At 60.1% G+C, this 15,022-nt stretch overlaps 1 protein-coding gene across 8 annotated transcripts in view; it reads left to right on the top strand.

Annotated features, from left to right (window-relative positions):
• The window catches only part of Farp2 (FERM, ARH/RhoGEF and pleckstrin domain protein 2), a 94,261-nt gene that overhangs the window by 68,433 nt on the left and 10,806 nt on the right, over window positions 1-15,022 (top strand). For 7 of the 8 annotated variants that reach the window (XR_013092345.2, XR_013092346.2, XM_076866597.2 and 4 more), the window contains exons 14-19: window positions 5,560-5,738; window positions 9,306-9,395; window positions 10,128-10,261; window positions 10,643-10,724; window positions 12,372-12,609; window positions 14,629-14,759. Coding sequence is in view for 6 of the 8 variants with exons in the window: in XM_076866597.2 (XP_076722712.2) it covers window positions 5,560-5,738; window positions 9,306-9,395; window positions 10,128-10,261; window positions 10,643-10,724; window positions 12,372-12,609; window positions 14,629-14,759 (854 nt within the window). In the remaining 2 variants the exon portion in view is untranslated. The other variant, XM_076866599.2, reaches the window with a different exon arrangement.

Raw genomic sequence — 15,022 nt, 5'->3', positions numbered from 1 at the left:
CCTTCCACCCTGGGCTGCAGAGCACCGAGTGGCACCCCGGCTGCTCTGCTGCGTCTTGGCACTCTTTCGGTGCCTTCTGCTCTTGCCCGCCCTGGGCTTGGCACCTGTGAAGGGGTGGGCGCAGGAAGCTGTGGTCTGCTGAGCCCCCACCCCACACTCCAGGCCCATGAGCACCCCAGAGGCACACGTCCTGCGCAGAGTGTGCTGACCCCCATGAGGCCCAGGTGGCTAGCGGGAACCTGCCCCCGAGGGCAGCCCTGGGGTTCTCGGCAAGCTCTGCTGCCCCCAGGGAGCTGTCCCCCTGGCCTCCTGCTCATGCCCTGGGTGCACAGGGACACCCTGCCCTCCTCCTCCGCAGCCGAGCCGTGGCAGCAGAGCCCTGGGAGCAGAGCCCTGGGGACAGGCTTCTGGCCTTTCCCTTTGGTGCTCACACCATGGCTCTAGCTGCTTGCGCCACACATCTGAGCAGTGGTGGCTGCCCCTGGGGGCTCGAGGCACATGGCACCCCATGGCAGCATGGTCAGTGAGCACCCATGACTGGGACGGGAGGCACACAGCCCACCTGGAGCCTCAGGTGGGAAGAGGGCCATGGGACAGCTCGCAGAGGGGTAGCGCTCAGGGTCGGGGCAAACTCCAGACCCCACAGCCTCAGAAGAGGGGACAGACAGGTCAGGAGCTCAGGCCCCTGCCACGTGGGTCTGCTCCCTGCTAACTTGCCCAGTGCCTGCCGCTCCCGGTCAGGAGAGTGACCCTGAAAAGTGAGTCCCCTAGAAGGACATCCCTGGATAGATCTTGATTCAAGAAAGTGCTTCAAAGCCATCCCAACTCGGCCTCCCTCGCAGCATGACAGCAAATGGTGACGTGCGGGCCCTGCTTCACAGCCGTGGGTTCTGAGGCACATCTTCCTGGTGAGCACCATCCACACTCTTCGTCCCTTTCTGGTCACAGGGCACTTCTCAGAGTTTTAGGAGGAGGCCCTCAGTATGGCTTTTCACTTCATTTCATTCCGTTTTGTTTGCAGAGCTAGGGGTGGAACCAGGGCTGGGTGCAGGGCGCTGCCAGCAGAGCTCCACCCAGCCCCCCCACCCCCCCGCAGTTTTATTAGGACAAAAATACCAAAGCCCTGGAGCCCCTGCCTGGGCACAGGAGCCCACAGCCCTAGCTGCAGTGGGTCTGGACGGCTGCCCAGCGCCCGACTGTGCTCCGGGTTGGTATGCCTGGCTCCATTTCTTGTTCTTTGTTTCCTTCCTTTTGTACCAGATCCCTTTATTTGAAAGAACAGTATAAAATAAGAATGTGAGTGAGTATTTTGGCTCCACTATAAAAAAAGGTGAGGTGGCCCCAGGGCCCACTCCCTGCCTCCTGGCCAGGGCCTGCACCCTGTGGCTGGAGCTGAGCCAGGCCTTGCTTCTCTAGGAGGCTCTGCTGGGCGGGTCTGGGGCACCCATCCTGCCCAGGTGGGTTGCATGGTTGTGCTGCCCCTTCGGGTAGTGTCCCGGGCGGCCCTCTGGCTGCTTGGCACTGTGCCAGCAGGGGCTGACAGGCACTTCTCTGCTAGTGCAATGCACACTGTATGGCCTCGGCCACACCCCCGCCTCCCGGCCTCGACCTGAGGACGTGGGGGAGGATTTGGACGCCCCTTGGTTAGCTGAGTTCTCTCTCCCGGGCTACGCCCTTGCAGTCCATGCAGTGAGGTGGGGGTGGGACGGGAGACGGGGAGGGCAGAGCTTGGGTGCACCTGGCCTTTGAAGGTGGCCCCAGTCCTGATGGCGATTCTGGCAAGCTGCAGGGGAATGCGGTCACCCTGCAGGGCAGCTGAGGGAGCAGGGCAAAGGCCGTGGGGCAGCCAGGGGCACTATGAAGGGTGGTGTGGGTGTAGAACACCCTGAAAGCAGCAACTGAAGGTTCTTGAAGAATGTGTTGCTGTCTTTATGAGGAAAGAGCCTTGTTTATGTAGAACAGAATTGGGAGGAGCAGCCAAGGTGCTCACGGGAGCCCCTGCCCTGAGCAGCTGGCCCCTCCGGAGCCCACCTCCGCTGGCTGCAGACAGCTCTGGGAAGAGGCATCTGTTGACGGGGGCTGGCAGAGGTGATCGGAAGCCAGATGGATCTCACCTTCACAGTTGACCCAGATTCTGAGTACAGTCCAAGAGGGAATCCAAAGTGCCCCTCTGCTGACTCTCAGGACCTGCGCACCAGGCCCTCCTCTCCGGGATCAGCCGGCTCTGTTCAAGATGATGCACGTGTCTGTTGCTTGCACCACCCACTCTGATTAACCTTCAACTTGACCTTGAATTTTGCCAAATAGCAGCTGATTCTTCCTCCACTAGCAGCACATACTTTCAAGGATGGCTTGGTAGAGAGTTTTAAAGGAGAGTGTACAGTTGAGAGCAGATCCTGGGTGCTGCCCTCGGGGCTTTGGACCCCTTCCCCCCTTGCGTCTCCAGCTAGATGACAAGGGCCTCAAGGAGGAGCGTCAGAAAACACAGAGTGCCCCTGCTGACAGTCGGTCACACCTTGCCACCGCAGCATGGCCCTCAGGGAGCGCTCAGCAGGCCCCCACTGCTGTCCACGTGACCTCTCAACTGTGGGTGACAAGCATTCGCTCTTGGCAGTCCTCCTGCCTCTCAGAGCTCGGATGGGGAGCTGCTCTTACAGATGCCTGGTGTCGGCTCTCCCATGTCAGTGGAGGCTGGACAGACCCTGTGGTACCGAAGATGATACTCGGCATTTTGAAAGTTCTCAAGACACCTTCCTGCTAGCCACGCGTTGGGGTGCGCTTGTGAGGAGCAGGCTCACAGACAGGTGGGCCTACAGGTGGGCCCACAGGGACCTCCCCACAGGCCCCAGGGGCAGAGCCTGCGTCTGCCTCGGCCGTTGCCAGTCACTGGTCACTGGTGGAGAGCAGCTGCTAAGCCACCGTCCCTGGCTTGCTTCCTCCTGGGTGCCATGCAGTGGCACCTCCAGCTGAGAGAGCTTGAGTGACAACGACACTGTGCCGGGCACATGGTGCCCAGAGCCTGTGTCACACTGCCTGTGCTTGGGAAGGCACACACCCACCACCTCTTGGTGACAAGTGTCTCCCCACAGGTGCACTCCTCACCTGGGGTGTGTGTTGCTGTGATCAGAAGTAGGTATGATTTATAAGGTTTGCCAAACAATTTTTTAAAATGTTAAATGGCGTTTGTGATACATTTCATCCATTCCCTAAATTTCGAGTTGACAAGTTTTGTGAAATAGAAAGTTTTTATAATATAATAATATCATATGATGACTCGGCCTCCACAGAACCGAGTGCTGTGTTCCGCATGAAGAGTCTGCTCTGCAGGGGGGTGTCCTTCCACTAGGACGTCTTCATTAAAGGCTGCTTTCTGCTGTGATGACCCTGTTTCCCCATGCTGGCTGCAGCCCATTTGCCAGCCCAGCAAGCAGCCCAGGCCACACCCGCCCAGTCCACTCAGACACAGTCGAGTCTGCAGCTCCCTTGGTTGAACTTCCTTCAGGGAAGCCCAGTGCAGAGCCCTGGGGCCCAAGAGTAAAGTGGGGGTTGAACTCACAGGCACTTAACCACGAGCCACGTCCCCAGTCTTTTTACATCTTAGAGATAGGGTCTCCCTAAGTTGCTGAAGCCGGCCTGGATCTTGGGATCCTCCTGGCTCAGCCGCCTCAGTTGCTGGGACTACAGGTGTGCACCACCACACCTGTGAGCTTTGACTTGTTTTCATAAGTGATGAGTACAAAATACTGTGGCTTTCCAGGTGCAGTGGGACTCACTGTAATCTCTCAGCAAGGCTGAGCAGGAGGATCGTGAGTTCAAAGCCAGCCTCAGCAACTTAGCTGGGGCCTGAGAAACTTAGCTAGACCCTGTCTCAAAATAAAAAATAACTGGGCTGGGGATGTGACTCAGTGGCTAAGTGTCCCTGGGTTCAAACCCCAGCACCAAAACAATAAGTCATTAGTAGCATCTAGAGTTTTCTCTGAATTCTAATTACTTAAGACGACCTCATTATGCCATTCTGTCCAGTCTCCGCAGCACAGAGGTGACTGTGCTGCAGGGTGGCATGAGCACCACTTCCATCTGACTCCAGGAGTGACAGAGAGCATCTCTGGACAGCAGTGGGCACCTGAGGTCACTGACACTGCTGAGCATATTTAACTAAGTGCACAATAAAAGCACGTTTCTGATAAGTCGGTCCTTAGTGACTTCATATGGTGATGATGACTAGGCCTTGTCAGCATTTCCTTGTGTGTAAATGTGTCTTGTGGAAGTCACAGAGAGAAGTTCCAAGGACTCCTCGCAGCGGGCAAGGTCTTCCAGCTGTCTGCGTTTGTCAATGGGAAGTGAGGCCTTCCTCCTGCACTGCGGCACGCTGGGGGGCTGGCCTCTCGGCCGGCCGTGTGGCAGCCAGCGCACCTGCGCATGCCACTGCTCCCCTCCAGGAAGCTGCCCTGCTCAGTTACATGTGCAGCGGTCAACAAAACATGTACTGGCTTTAGAAACTGGCACTGGGTGATGCCCTGGGCTCCAGCCACAGTGGAGGGCTGGCTTGGCGGCCAGCGTGGGTGGGGTGCAGGGCCCCTCTCCAGCATCCTGTAAGCTGACCCACCCTCATAGTGAGGTGCCGTGGCAGTGCACCCCCTTGGAGGTGACACAGGTCTACCTTTGGTAACTTTAAAAAATATATATATGTTTAGTTGTAGGTGGACACAATACCCTTATTCATTTTTTTTTAATGTGGTGCTCCACCACTGAGCCACAAGCCAGCCCTACCTTTGGTGACTTCTAAACATCATTTAGATTTCTCCTATGAAACCTGCTTTAAATAGGTCTTCAATGGGGCACAGTGGTGCACAACTGTAATCCCAGCAGCTCGGGAGGCTGAGGCAGGAGGATCACGAGTTCAAAGCCAGCCTCAGCAATGGCGATGTGCTAAGCAACTCACTGAGACCCTGTCTCTAAATAAAATACAAAATAGGGCTGAGGACATGGCTCAGTGGCCAAGTGCCCCTGAGTTCAATCCCTGATACAAAAAAAAAAAAATCTTTAAAATTTGGCACCTAATTACTGATATTCCCATAGGAAATAGTAGGGACAAACCTTTGAGAATTACAACAAAAAGGAAATCTCTGTTTTGCAGTGACTGATGGAGAGAGCCCTCAGTGGTCTCCCTAGAACTGGGCTCAGGATGAGCCTCTCTGTTCAAAGCACAGCTTGCAGTGGGTGGGGAAGCTTTCTTTGCCTGTGCGGGATGATCCTCAAAGTCTTCATGATGCAAACCCCAGGAGCTGAGCCCATGCACAGCCCCACTGGAGATGCACTTGGCCCAGACTTGCCGGGGGATGGTTCTGACTCTGGCCTGGGTGCTGACCTCCTGGGGAGACCCATCACAGTACATCTCCAGAGCAGAGAGAGGCCCTGGGACCTGCTGCCAGGGCCCTGGGTCCACACCTCTCTCTGGGCCATCAGCCCTCTGCCCAGCTCTTATCTCACTTCAGGACAGGCGTCCCCACTCCCTCCAGAAGGCCTCTCATCTCACTCCACCTGCCCCATTCATTCCAGGCCTTTCTGTGGACGGTGCTCAGCCTTCTCCCTCCAGGCAGAGGAGCCCCATGAGCCTGCACCCCATACTGCAGGTCGCTCTGGGCCCAGCCGAGCAGGGCTTGGGCCCCCTCCTGAGCCCTGCCCTCAGTGAGGCTGCTGGAGCCCAGACCCAGGACCAGGAGGAACCTCTGCACAAGGTAGGCTGGGGAGCTGCTGGACGGGGCTCTACTGGACGGGGCTGGGAGCTGCCCTGGCTCCCAGCAGGATCTGCCCGGGACTCTCCACCCTTTCTCATTCAACCACAGTTCTGGCTGCAGAGTCCCAGCTGCCAGGCAGGGCCTGGGAACTCTGCCTGACCTCACCCTCCAGCCTCCCCTGCCCCTGCCCCTCCTCCTGCCACCTTGATGGTGGAGTCACTGGGAGAAGACCTCGGCATGGTGGGGCTGAGTGGGGTCAGGCTGCTGTCGGAGGTGAGGCCTGGTGGGCAAGTCACTGGGAGAAGACCTCGGCATGGTGGGGCTGACTGGGGTCAGGCTGTTGCCGGAGGTGAGGCCTGGTGGGCAAGTCACTGGGAGAAGACCTCGGCATGGTGGGGCTGACTGGGGTCAGGCTGCTGTCGGAGGTGAGGCCTGGTGGGCAAGTGGGGGAGGGGTGGGGCAGTGCAGTGGGCAGACTGCAGGCTTACGGTGCCCCGGGGTATCTGCCGAGGGTGCACACTGGGTCTGCAGTGGACAGTGAGCAAGCAGAGGAGTTCTGAATCGTGGGCTGAGGAGGACTGTCAGTGGCCAGGGCGGCCTCCACTCTCCTGGCCTCCCCTTGCAGCTGGGGCAGTGTTGTGGGAGGCTGTCAGCTGGGCCCACCTAGGGCTGCCGTTTTGCACACCAGAAAGATCTAGGGACAAATGAGCTTAGAGCAGTGAGCTCTGGACGGTGCTGGCCCTGGGGACAAGGGGTCCCCCAGGTGTAGTGGCTCATACCTGCCATCTTGCCGGCCCAAGGCCTCTGGGCTTTAAAAGGGCTGGGGATGCAGGGGCGGTGCCTGCGACCTTCCAGGCGGGGGCCTGAGGCTCCCCGGCAGTCAGACCACGGCAGGTGCCCGTGCTGTCTGAGAGCTGCTGGATGTCCATGGACAGCTGGTGTGGGCAGTGAGGGGATTTCTTGTGGACAGCTTATTTATTTTATTTACTTTGGAAACTCAACAACATTTTTATTTCAATGTTTCTTTGGTTCAAAAACAAAAATGGCTTGGAGAAAATCTGTGTGCGAAACAGCTTTAGTTTGTCACTGACTGTGTCACAAGATAAGACTCTTCAGATTGGTAGGGTGATGATGCGTGGAGCCCACCGGCCTGGCCCTGAGAGAGGAGAAGCCCGTAGTCCCCACAGGACAGGAGATGGGGCACAGGACCACTCAGAGGGAGAGCCCTTGGCTTGGGTCTGCCACGGCCACTTCTCCACAGGGACAGCAGGGTGCCCTTCCACATGTCTGGGTCTGCACAGCAAGGCCCATCTCCAGTGTGGGTGGCCCTTCCCTCACCACTGTCCCTCAGGGCAGTGCCTTGCTGGCCTGCGGGGCCATGAGGTAGATGCAGCTCCCAGGTGGGCCTGCAGCTCCTGAAGGCCCTCTGTGCTGGTCCTGAGATCCGGGGTCCCAGCAAGTGCGTGGCCAAGGGGAGCCTGGCCCCGACTCCATGGGGACTCTCCACAGGGCCAGCAGCTTCAGTGGACACAGGTCAGCATGGTCACAGGGTCCAGCCTGCTCAAGCCTCTGTGTGCACCTGCCTGCTCAGCTGGGTCAGGAGGCCCTGTGCCCAGTGCTGGCCCGCCCGCCTTCCTGGTGGAGACTGGTGAGGACTGGCCCTCGGGGCTGGAGGCTGTGCGGCACCTCCTGTGGAGGCAGGTGGCCAGGCTCCGTGGGAACCGTGCTTCCCGAGAGGCTCTCGCACACCCACGTGCCCCTGGCTGGGAGCCCGGCTGGCCTGTGGCTTGGGGGCAGACCCCTGTGGCTCTGGTGCTTTCTGCCCCTGATTGGGCTTCCATGGGTGGATGAGCCACAGGCCACCTACCCCTGGGCACCCCTGCAGTGGGGTGGCACTGGGGAGAGAGGCCCACCAGTGACTCTCCTTGGACTGTGTGGGCATCTCTGTCCCAGGGCCAGGAGCTGGCCTGGGGCTGGGAGTCAGGCTGTTGCTTATGGACCCCTCTCAGAGGTGACGACGATGAGGGCCTTCAGCTGTGGGGCGTCCACCCTTGGCATCCCTGTTGGGAAGGTGGGACCTCTTGGGGACAGAGCTGACCCCAGGGTATGTAGCAATCCAAGTGGTGCGAGGACTTTTTAAAAAGATTTTACTGAATTTTAATTTGAATGAGTCAATTTCAATAGCACAAAAAACAAAGTGTGAAGGTTGGGGTGTTGGAGAGGAGGGCCAGCACCCCAGGTATGGCTGGGGCCTCCAGGGGGAAATGGCAGGACCAGGGCCACACCTGGCTACCGGGCACCTGGGGAGAGCTGAGAGGAGAGGACGGCAGGGAGGACCCAGCTCTGCGGCTGTGGCCTCCCCTCCCTGGGGGCTGCACACCTGAGATGGGCGCGCCTGTCGCCTTCCGTCCCTGGGCTCTGAAGGCTGTCACAGCCCATCTTGGACTAGGCAGGTGCACAGAGGAGAAGACATGGCTCCATGCTGGAGGACCTGGCTTCTGTGCTGCACCCTCTTGCTGCTCTGAAGCCACGTGGACCTCCCTCTATGGTCTGGTCTCTCCTTGGCTTAGGCCAAGGCCTGCTGTGCATCCCACCTGGCTTGGTCCCCTCCCTGGGCTGGTGCAGAGGCCCCCACAGCTCCGCCCTGTGTGCTGCTCGGCTCACATCTTGGGGCCCGAGTGCATTCCCAGCCCACCCAGAAGGCAGATGGCCTGCCTCCCCAGGAGCCCCTCGCATGGCCCCTTCACGTTCCCCTCGGGCCTGCTCCGCGGGCTGGCCTGGAGCTGCCCCTTCCCTGCAGCTCAGGATCTACCTGCTGGGCCTGCTGGTCTCCATGCACCTTCTGCAGGGCGTGAGGCGCCCCCATCATTTCCGAGTGCTGCTCCTCTCCTGTCTTCTCTTGGGGTGGCCAGCTCCTGGTGGGCAGGGACTCGAGGTACATCCCAGGTGCCTGCCTGGAGGGGGCGAGGGGTGGTCCACCCAAGGAACCCTGTGGTCAAGAGGAGCTGTGAGAACAGGCACTGTGCAGGGCCAGCAGAGGCGTCAGGTTGGGGGGCCCCAGGATGGGACACGGCACCCCAAGGCCAGGTGTGCTGAGCAGGCTCGGGGCAGAGCCAGCATGCAGGAGGAGATGGCCGGGGGCGGAGACCTGGAGCCCCTGGGCCACGTTCAGGCTGTGGAGCGTATTGCTTGGTCATTTCAGTGACTTTGTCTCTCACAACCTCATACACACTGTCCGACACCCACAGCTGTACCCCCAGCTGCACTATGGCTGCAGCGTGTCCACAGGAACCCACCACAAACCGGGTGAGTCCCAGCTGAGATGCTCACTGAGGCTTGAACAGCAACTCTTTTCTCCAAGAGAATAGCACAAAGTGAGAGGCCACGTGAGGAGGTGCCCCGGGCCCGACTGTGCCTGTGGTGCTTGGAAGGGATTCCCTGCAAGAATCCAAGCCAAGACCCATGACGGGGCTGAGAGAAGAAAGCAGGTGTCACAGCCCCGGCCCCTGAAGTCAAAGGCTGGCCACCCCTCAGACACAGGCTCATGGCCGCCTCTGCTTCTTTCAGCTCATGCCAGAAGACGAGGCCTATTTCATAGCCAAGGAGATTCTTGCTACAGAACGGACGTATCTGAAGGATCTAGAAGTGCTCACTGTGGTATGCTCCTCCGTCCTTGTCACTGTGACTTTCTTAACCTCTGAAGTCTAAACATACACAGAGGCTCCATCCTGAAAAACTCCTCTTACGACCACGGGACGTGCACATGTGCTTTAAGACACATGTCACTGGGTGTGGTGGCCACTCCTGAATCCCAGTGACTCTGGAGGCTGAGGAGGGAGGATCACAACTTCAAGCCTAGTCTTGGCAACTTAACATGACCCTGTCTCAAATTTTTTTTTTCTTTTTGGTATTAAGGGTTGAACTGAGGGGCACTTAACCTCTGAGCTATGTCCCAGACCCTTTTATTTTTTGAGACAGGGCCTCCCTAAGTTGCTGAAGCTGGCCTTGAACTTGCACTCCTCTTGTCTCAGCCTCCTGAGTCTCTGGGATTACAAACCTGCGCCACCACACCCACTTCAAAAGCTGGGACAGTCTGGGAGTGTGCGAGGTGCACTGGCCACGCACGTGTGAGCTCTGGGCTCAGTCTGCAGTACCGAGGAAAGGTTGGAAGAGTCACAGCCAAGCCCTGGGCCAGAGTTTGGGGAAGGCATCCTTTTGAAACTTTGGCCCAGAATTACTTTGATACTCTGAAAGCTGGATGGTCAGTGGAGAGGAGGGCTGGAGCTGAGCCCAGCCCACGGGCAGTGGTGGAACCCCACGTTGGGCGCCCATGGTGACGGACCTCAGACCTGGCCTCTCGGTCCCCAGCAGCTCTGCCTCCTCCCACAGTGGTTCCGCAGCGCCGTGGCCAAGGAGGGTGCCATGTCCGCGGCCCTGATGACCCTGCTCTTCTCCAGCATCGACCCCGTCTACAAGTTCCACAGAGGCTTCCTGCGCGAGGTGGAGCACAGGCTGGCACTCTGGTAACAGTGCCTTGTACCCGGCCCCACCATCTCCCGACTCCCGGGTCCCAGACCCTTGCACACCCTGGGCCTTGGCCGTGGGCCCTGCAGGGGCAACCCTACACCCTTAATTCTGCACCCCGTGGCCCATGCTCTGGTCACTACCACTGCCCTCAGAGACTCCCCACTCAGGGACTTGTCCAAAGGGGCCGTCCCCCACTGAAGTGTGCGTGGACCCTGGGGGTGGGCAGTGTGCAGCCCTGCTCTCCTGCCACACTGTCCAGAGAACTCCAGGCGCCTCAGTGTCTGCCAGGCCAAGGCCCTTGGCCTCTCAGCCCCTGGCCATGCAGCCTGGCCTCCTCACAGGCCTCTGGCTGCTGACCCTCTGCCTCTGCCCTCCAGGGAGGTTCCCCCCAGCACCAACACGCAAGGTGACCACCAGCGCATCGGAGACATCCTGCTTCCGGCCATGCGCCAGCTAAAGGTAGGCAGGCCTCCATGGAGACTCAGGCTGTCCCCCGGCACTGCGGTGCCAGCACAGAGCCTGTCCCCGGAAGGCTGCCTGCCACGTCCTCGCCGCAGGCCCAGGACAGGGTGCCAGGATGGGCCTCCCCAGCAGTGCTCTTCCCGTCAGGGTCCTCTCAGACACTGTCCCCTGGTGTGCTTCCTCAAAGTGGGGCATTCAATGTAGAGCACCCCTCAAGAGAGCCTTCTTCTGGGACAGGGTCCCCCGAGTGGCTTCTTCCACAGCAGAAGGACAGCATCCTCAGAAGGGTCCCCTCAAGCTCCGCAGTTCTGGGGCTACTGCCCCTCCACAGGACACCCAGGCGAGTTCCTGGACACGGGCCCCTCGGGGCAGGAGCAGCTCTGACCCTCCCAAGGACAGGTCTCGTCTCAGGACACCCCTCTTCAGAGCAGCCCCCACACTGTGTTCCTTGAGAGCAGCGTCCAAGCTCCGGGAATAGCCGTGGCAGACCCCGGGCAGTCCAGGGTGCCCCCCGCAGGCGTCAGCTGGGCCCCGCCAGGGCTGGGACGCCCGCTGGAGCCCTGCGGGGCTGAAGGCTGCCGGCTCCTGTCTCAGGTGTCCTCCTGAGAGGAGGGAGCGCACCGGGGAGGGGCTCTCCGGCCCTGTCCCTCCAGCTGCCCACAGTCACTGGTGGCTGAGGAGGCAGCACCACAGTCGGGCTCCCCTGGGCTCTCTGCAGCTGGGGCTCTGGCCACACCCGCACCTGAGAGCCAGCACTGGCTACCTGAGCCCGCCAGCCTGCCCATGGCCCTCCTGCCGGACACCCTGGTGGGCCTCTGTGCCAGGGTAACAGGAAGTTCTGTCCCTCAGCACTTGCATTAACCGGAAATTGAACTATGCACACATCTTGTAATCCAGTTCATTAGACCACGCAGGCCGTCTGTGTCCACTGAAGCCCTCTAGAAGGAGGACTGGTCTAGTCTGACCTGTTGGTCTGTGTAGCAGTCACAACCTGTGTGCACTGGCGTGTTATTAAGACGCCAGATATGGCTGGGCCCAGCGGTGGCATACGCCTGTGATCCCAGCAACATGGAGGCCGAGGCAGGAGGATCACAAGCTGGGCAACTTGGTGAGACTCTGTCTCAAGAGGAAAAAAGCCTGGGGTGCAGCTCAGTGGGAGAGCCCCTGGGTTCAGTCCTTAGTGCTGGGAGAAAGGAAAAAGGTAAGGCGTGGAGGGGACACAGTGACACCCGTCTGGGACCAGCTGCTGGGAGGCCGAGGCATGGCACAGTGCACCTGTGGAGGGCTGGGGAGCAGCTCAGTGGGAGAGCGCCCTGGTTCACTCTCAGCCTGAAGAAAAAACGCAATGCCCTCTCCAGCAGCCGAGCGGCTCCTCAGCCCCACTCTGAGACCTCCTGGGTGGGGGCACTAGGGCCTGGTAGAGCTTGAGTGGGTTTCCTGATCCCTGCCAGCACTCACCTGCTGTGCCCTGCAAGGTAAGTGCAGCCCTGCCATCCTCCACTGGCCACAGGAAGCATGTGGGCAGTGGGCATGGGCATGGAGCAGCAGCGGGCACACTGTGGAGCGGCAGGTCAGGGTGGAGTGTGAAGGCATGCAAAGGCCCTGTGGCTCTCCCCTGCACACTGCCCTTCTGTGTCTCCATAGGAGCTCACCAGCTACTTCCAAAGGCACGACGAGGTCCTGACGGAACTGGACAAGGCCACCAAGCACTGCAGGAAGCTGGAGCTGCTCTACAAAGAGTTTGAGCTCCAGAAGGTCTGCTACCTGCCTCTCAGCGCGTTCCTGCTGAAGCCCCTCCAGCGGCTGGTGCGCTACCGTCTGCTGCTGAGCCGCCTGTGCCAGCACCACCCACCCGGGCACCGGGATCATGCCGACTGCCGCGGTGAGTGGGGCAGGAGAGGCCCCTCTGCTGGTCCACCCAGGAGAGCCACAGAGTGGTCAGTGGTCCTCTCTGCAGCTGGAAGGGGATGGGGGCAGGCCTCTACAGGCAGGTGGCCCTCCTCCTGCTCCACCAACCACAGGCCCTTCCCAGCCCAAGTGTCAACAGCGCAGAGCCACAGGGTGTGGGGCCACAAGGGGACAGCCTAACCCAGGGCCCCAGAGCCACCGAAGGTGCACAGCCACACACCCCGCAGAGTGGCCTGTCTCCTGTGGGTATTCCTGTCCTGGAAGCCTTGGCTCTGAAACTTGTAGCTTTGGGCCAGGTGACAGCCAGGTGACGCACATGGACTCCTTTCACCAACACGCACGCCTTCTGACCCAGCCTAGATCCAGTGTAGGAGATCGCCATTGTCCTGGCAATGCAGATGGAAAACGCAGGGCGCTTCCTTCTGGCCACATGACGTCAGCAGGTGCCTCCTGACGAGCCAGGGGAACAGGCTGCAGGAGTGGACAGTCCCCCCCTCTTGGCCTGCTGAAAGGAGAAGTCAGATGTGTGAGATGCCAGCAGCCCCTCTGGGTGTCTCCCTGCCGTGACCCCACGTGCTGGCAGGGTGGTCCTCTGCAGGAGGCGTGCCCTGTGGGTAGGCCCAGGCCAGGCTCTGGTCGCGCCCATCGGTGTGTCTGGAGAGCAGGCCCAGGTGTGCCTGGGGACCAGCAGCCTTGCGGGGCCTTCCTGAGAACTTGTATTTGGAAGAGGGGCACCTTTGGGGCTGGAGAAGCGGCTTGTGGTTTCAGAGTGTGCAGTGTGTTGACCTGTCAGGGATACAGCGTGCTGGCCCTGTGGCTGCTGGGGAGGCACAGTGACCGGGTCTGAAGTGTGTGCCCGGTTTCCGGCAGATTCCAGAGCCAGCCCAAGGGCAGCACAGAGCCCAAGCAGCAGTCCTAGCCCTCAGCCTTGTGTCCTTTAGATATAGCATCTGAGAGCAGGGCGGCCTCTGGGTCCTGTCCAAGGCAGGCTCATAGGCCTGGCCTATGAGCTTCTGTATCTGCCTCTGTCCACTGAGTGGCCCCATCACACCATGCGCCTAGAATAGGTGCCCCAAGACATCATGGCAGTGCTGCCAGGGATGGGTGTGGGACCGGGAGTGCAGGGACCCTGTCTGACCTGCCACAATCGTCCTGCATGGTCACCACATGATGCCCAGTGCCCCTGGCTGCCTCCCCTGCAGCTGCTCAGCATGCTGTCAGACTGGGCATGTAGCCCGCCTTGTACCCAGAGGCTATAGAGCTAAAGAGGCCAGGGGGGAGCTGCAGCCCAAGCTGACTGGGAGGGGAGCTGGGAGCGTGGACGGTTCAGATGCTAGCTATGGGCCCTACACTTGAGGACCATGCTGGCACCCCTGCTGCTTGTCCCTGTCCTGACAGGAGATGGCCTCCCCAGTGCCTCCCTTTTAGCTGGCTCTCTCCTCTGGAAGTGTGGGTAGCCATGCAGAGGAGGTGGCTGAGGCTGTGGACCTTGTCCTGCCACAGGTGGTGGGACCCTGAGGGCTGTGGCCAGGAAGGAAGAGGTTCCTGCAAAGGGGAGGGGTCCCTGTAAGGGACGGGTATCACCATGCTCCTGGTAGCAGTAGCCAGAGAGCAGGACTAGGTCAGCGGCAGCTCTGGCCGGCGCAGACTGGGTGGCTGCTCTTCTTGTGGTGTCTAGGCAGCGTCCACCTGACGTGCTGCAGAGCCCCTCGGCACCTCTCCCTGAGGAACGCTCCTAAAGCCTGTTCTTCCCCACTGAGCAGCGGTGGTGGCCGGCCCTGTCGGGGGAGCATGCTGAGGTTTCTGGGGTGTCTGCAGGAGTCTGTGCCTGCTGTGCAGGTGCCTGTGGCCGTGGGCAGCAGTCCCTGAAGGGGGCTGAGGAGACATGCCCCGGATTAAAACTGCCTTTTATACGCTTACTCCGCACAAGGGAGTAGCGGGGGGCTTCGTCCACACCACTCTGGGGCCTGCGCTTAGGACCCTCTCCTTGCAGACGCCTTGAAGGCCATTACAGAGGTGACCACCACGCTCCAGCACAGCCTCACCCGCCTGGAGAACCTGCAGAAGCTGATGGAGCTGCAGCGGGAGCTGGTGGGCGTGGACAGCCTGGTCGCCCCCGGGAGGGTGAGTGGGAGCTACCTGCTGTGTTCCACCTGAGCGTTTGTCCAGGGAATCCAGCGGCCTCCCTCCAGCTGGGCAGGTCTGCGGTCTTCAGTGTGTTCACTAATTCAGCACACACTCGGCACCCAGCAAGTGTGCGCAGCCCCGGGCAGTGGGTCACCCTGCTTTAGGAGCTGCCATGTGGAAGGGTTGACCACAGGCACCACGAGGGGGCCAAAGGGGAGGTGGGCAGGTCGGGGCCACACAGTGTGCCTGCTGCAACTTCC

The sequence above is a fragment of the Callospermophilus lateralis genome, chromosome 9 (genome assembly GCF_048772815.1).
Source record: "Callospermophilus lateralis isolate mCalLat2 chromosome 9, mCalLat2.hap1, whole genome shotgun sequence".
NCBI classification, from domain to species: Eukaryota; Metazoa; Chordata; class Mammalia; order Rodentia; family Sciuridae; genus Callospermophilus; species Callospermophilus lateralis.
The sequence above is the reverse complement of the archived record's forward strand: the minus strand, read 5'-3'. Positions and strand labels throughout refer to the sequence as shown.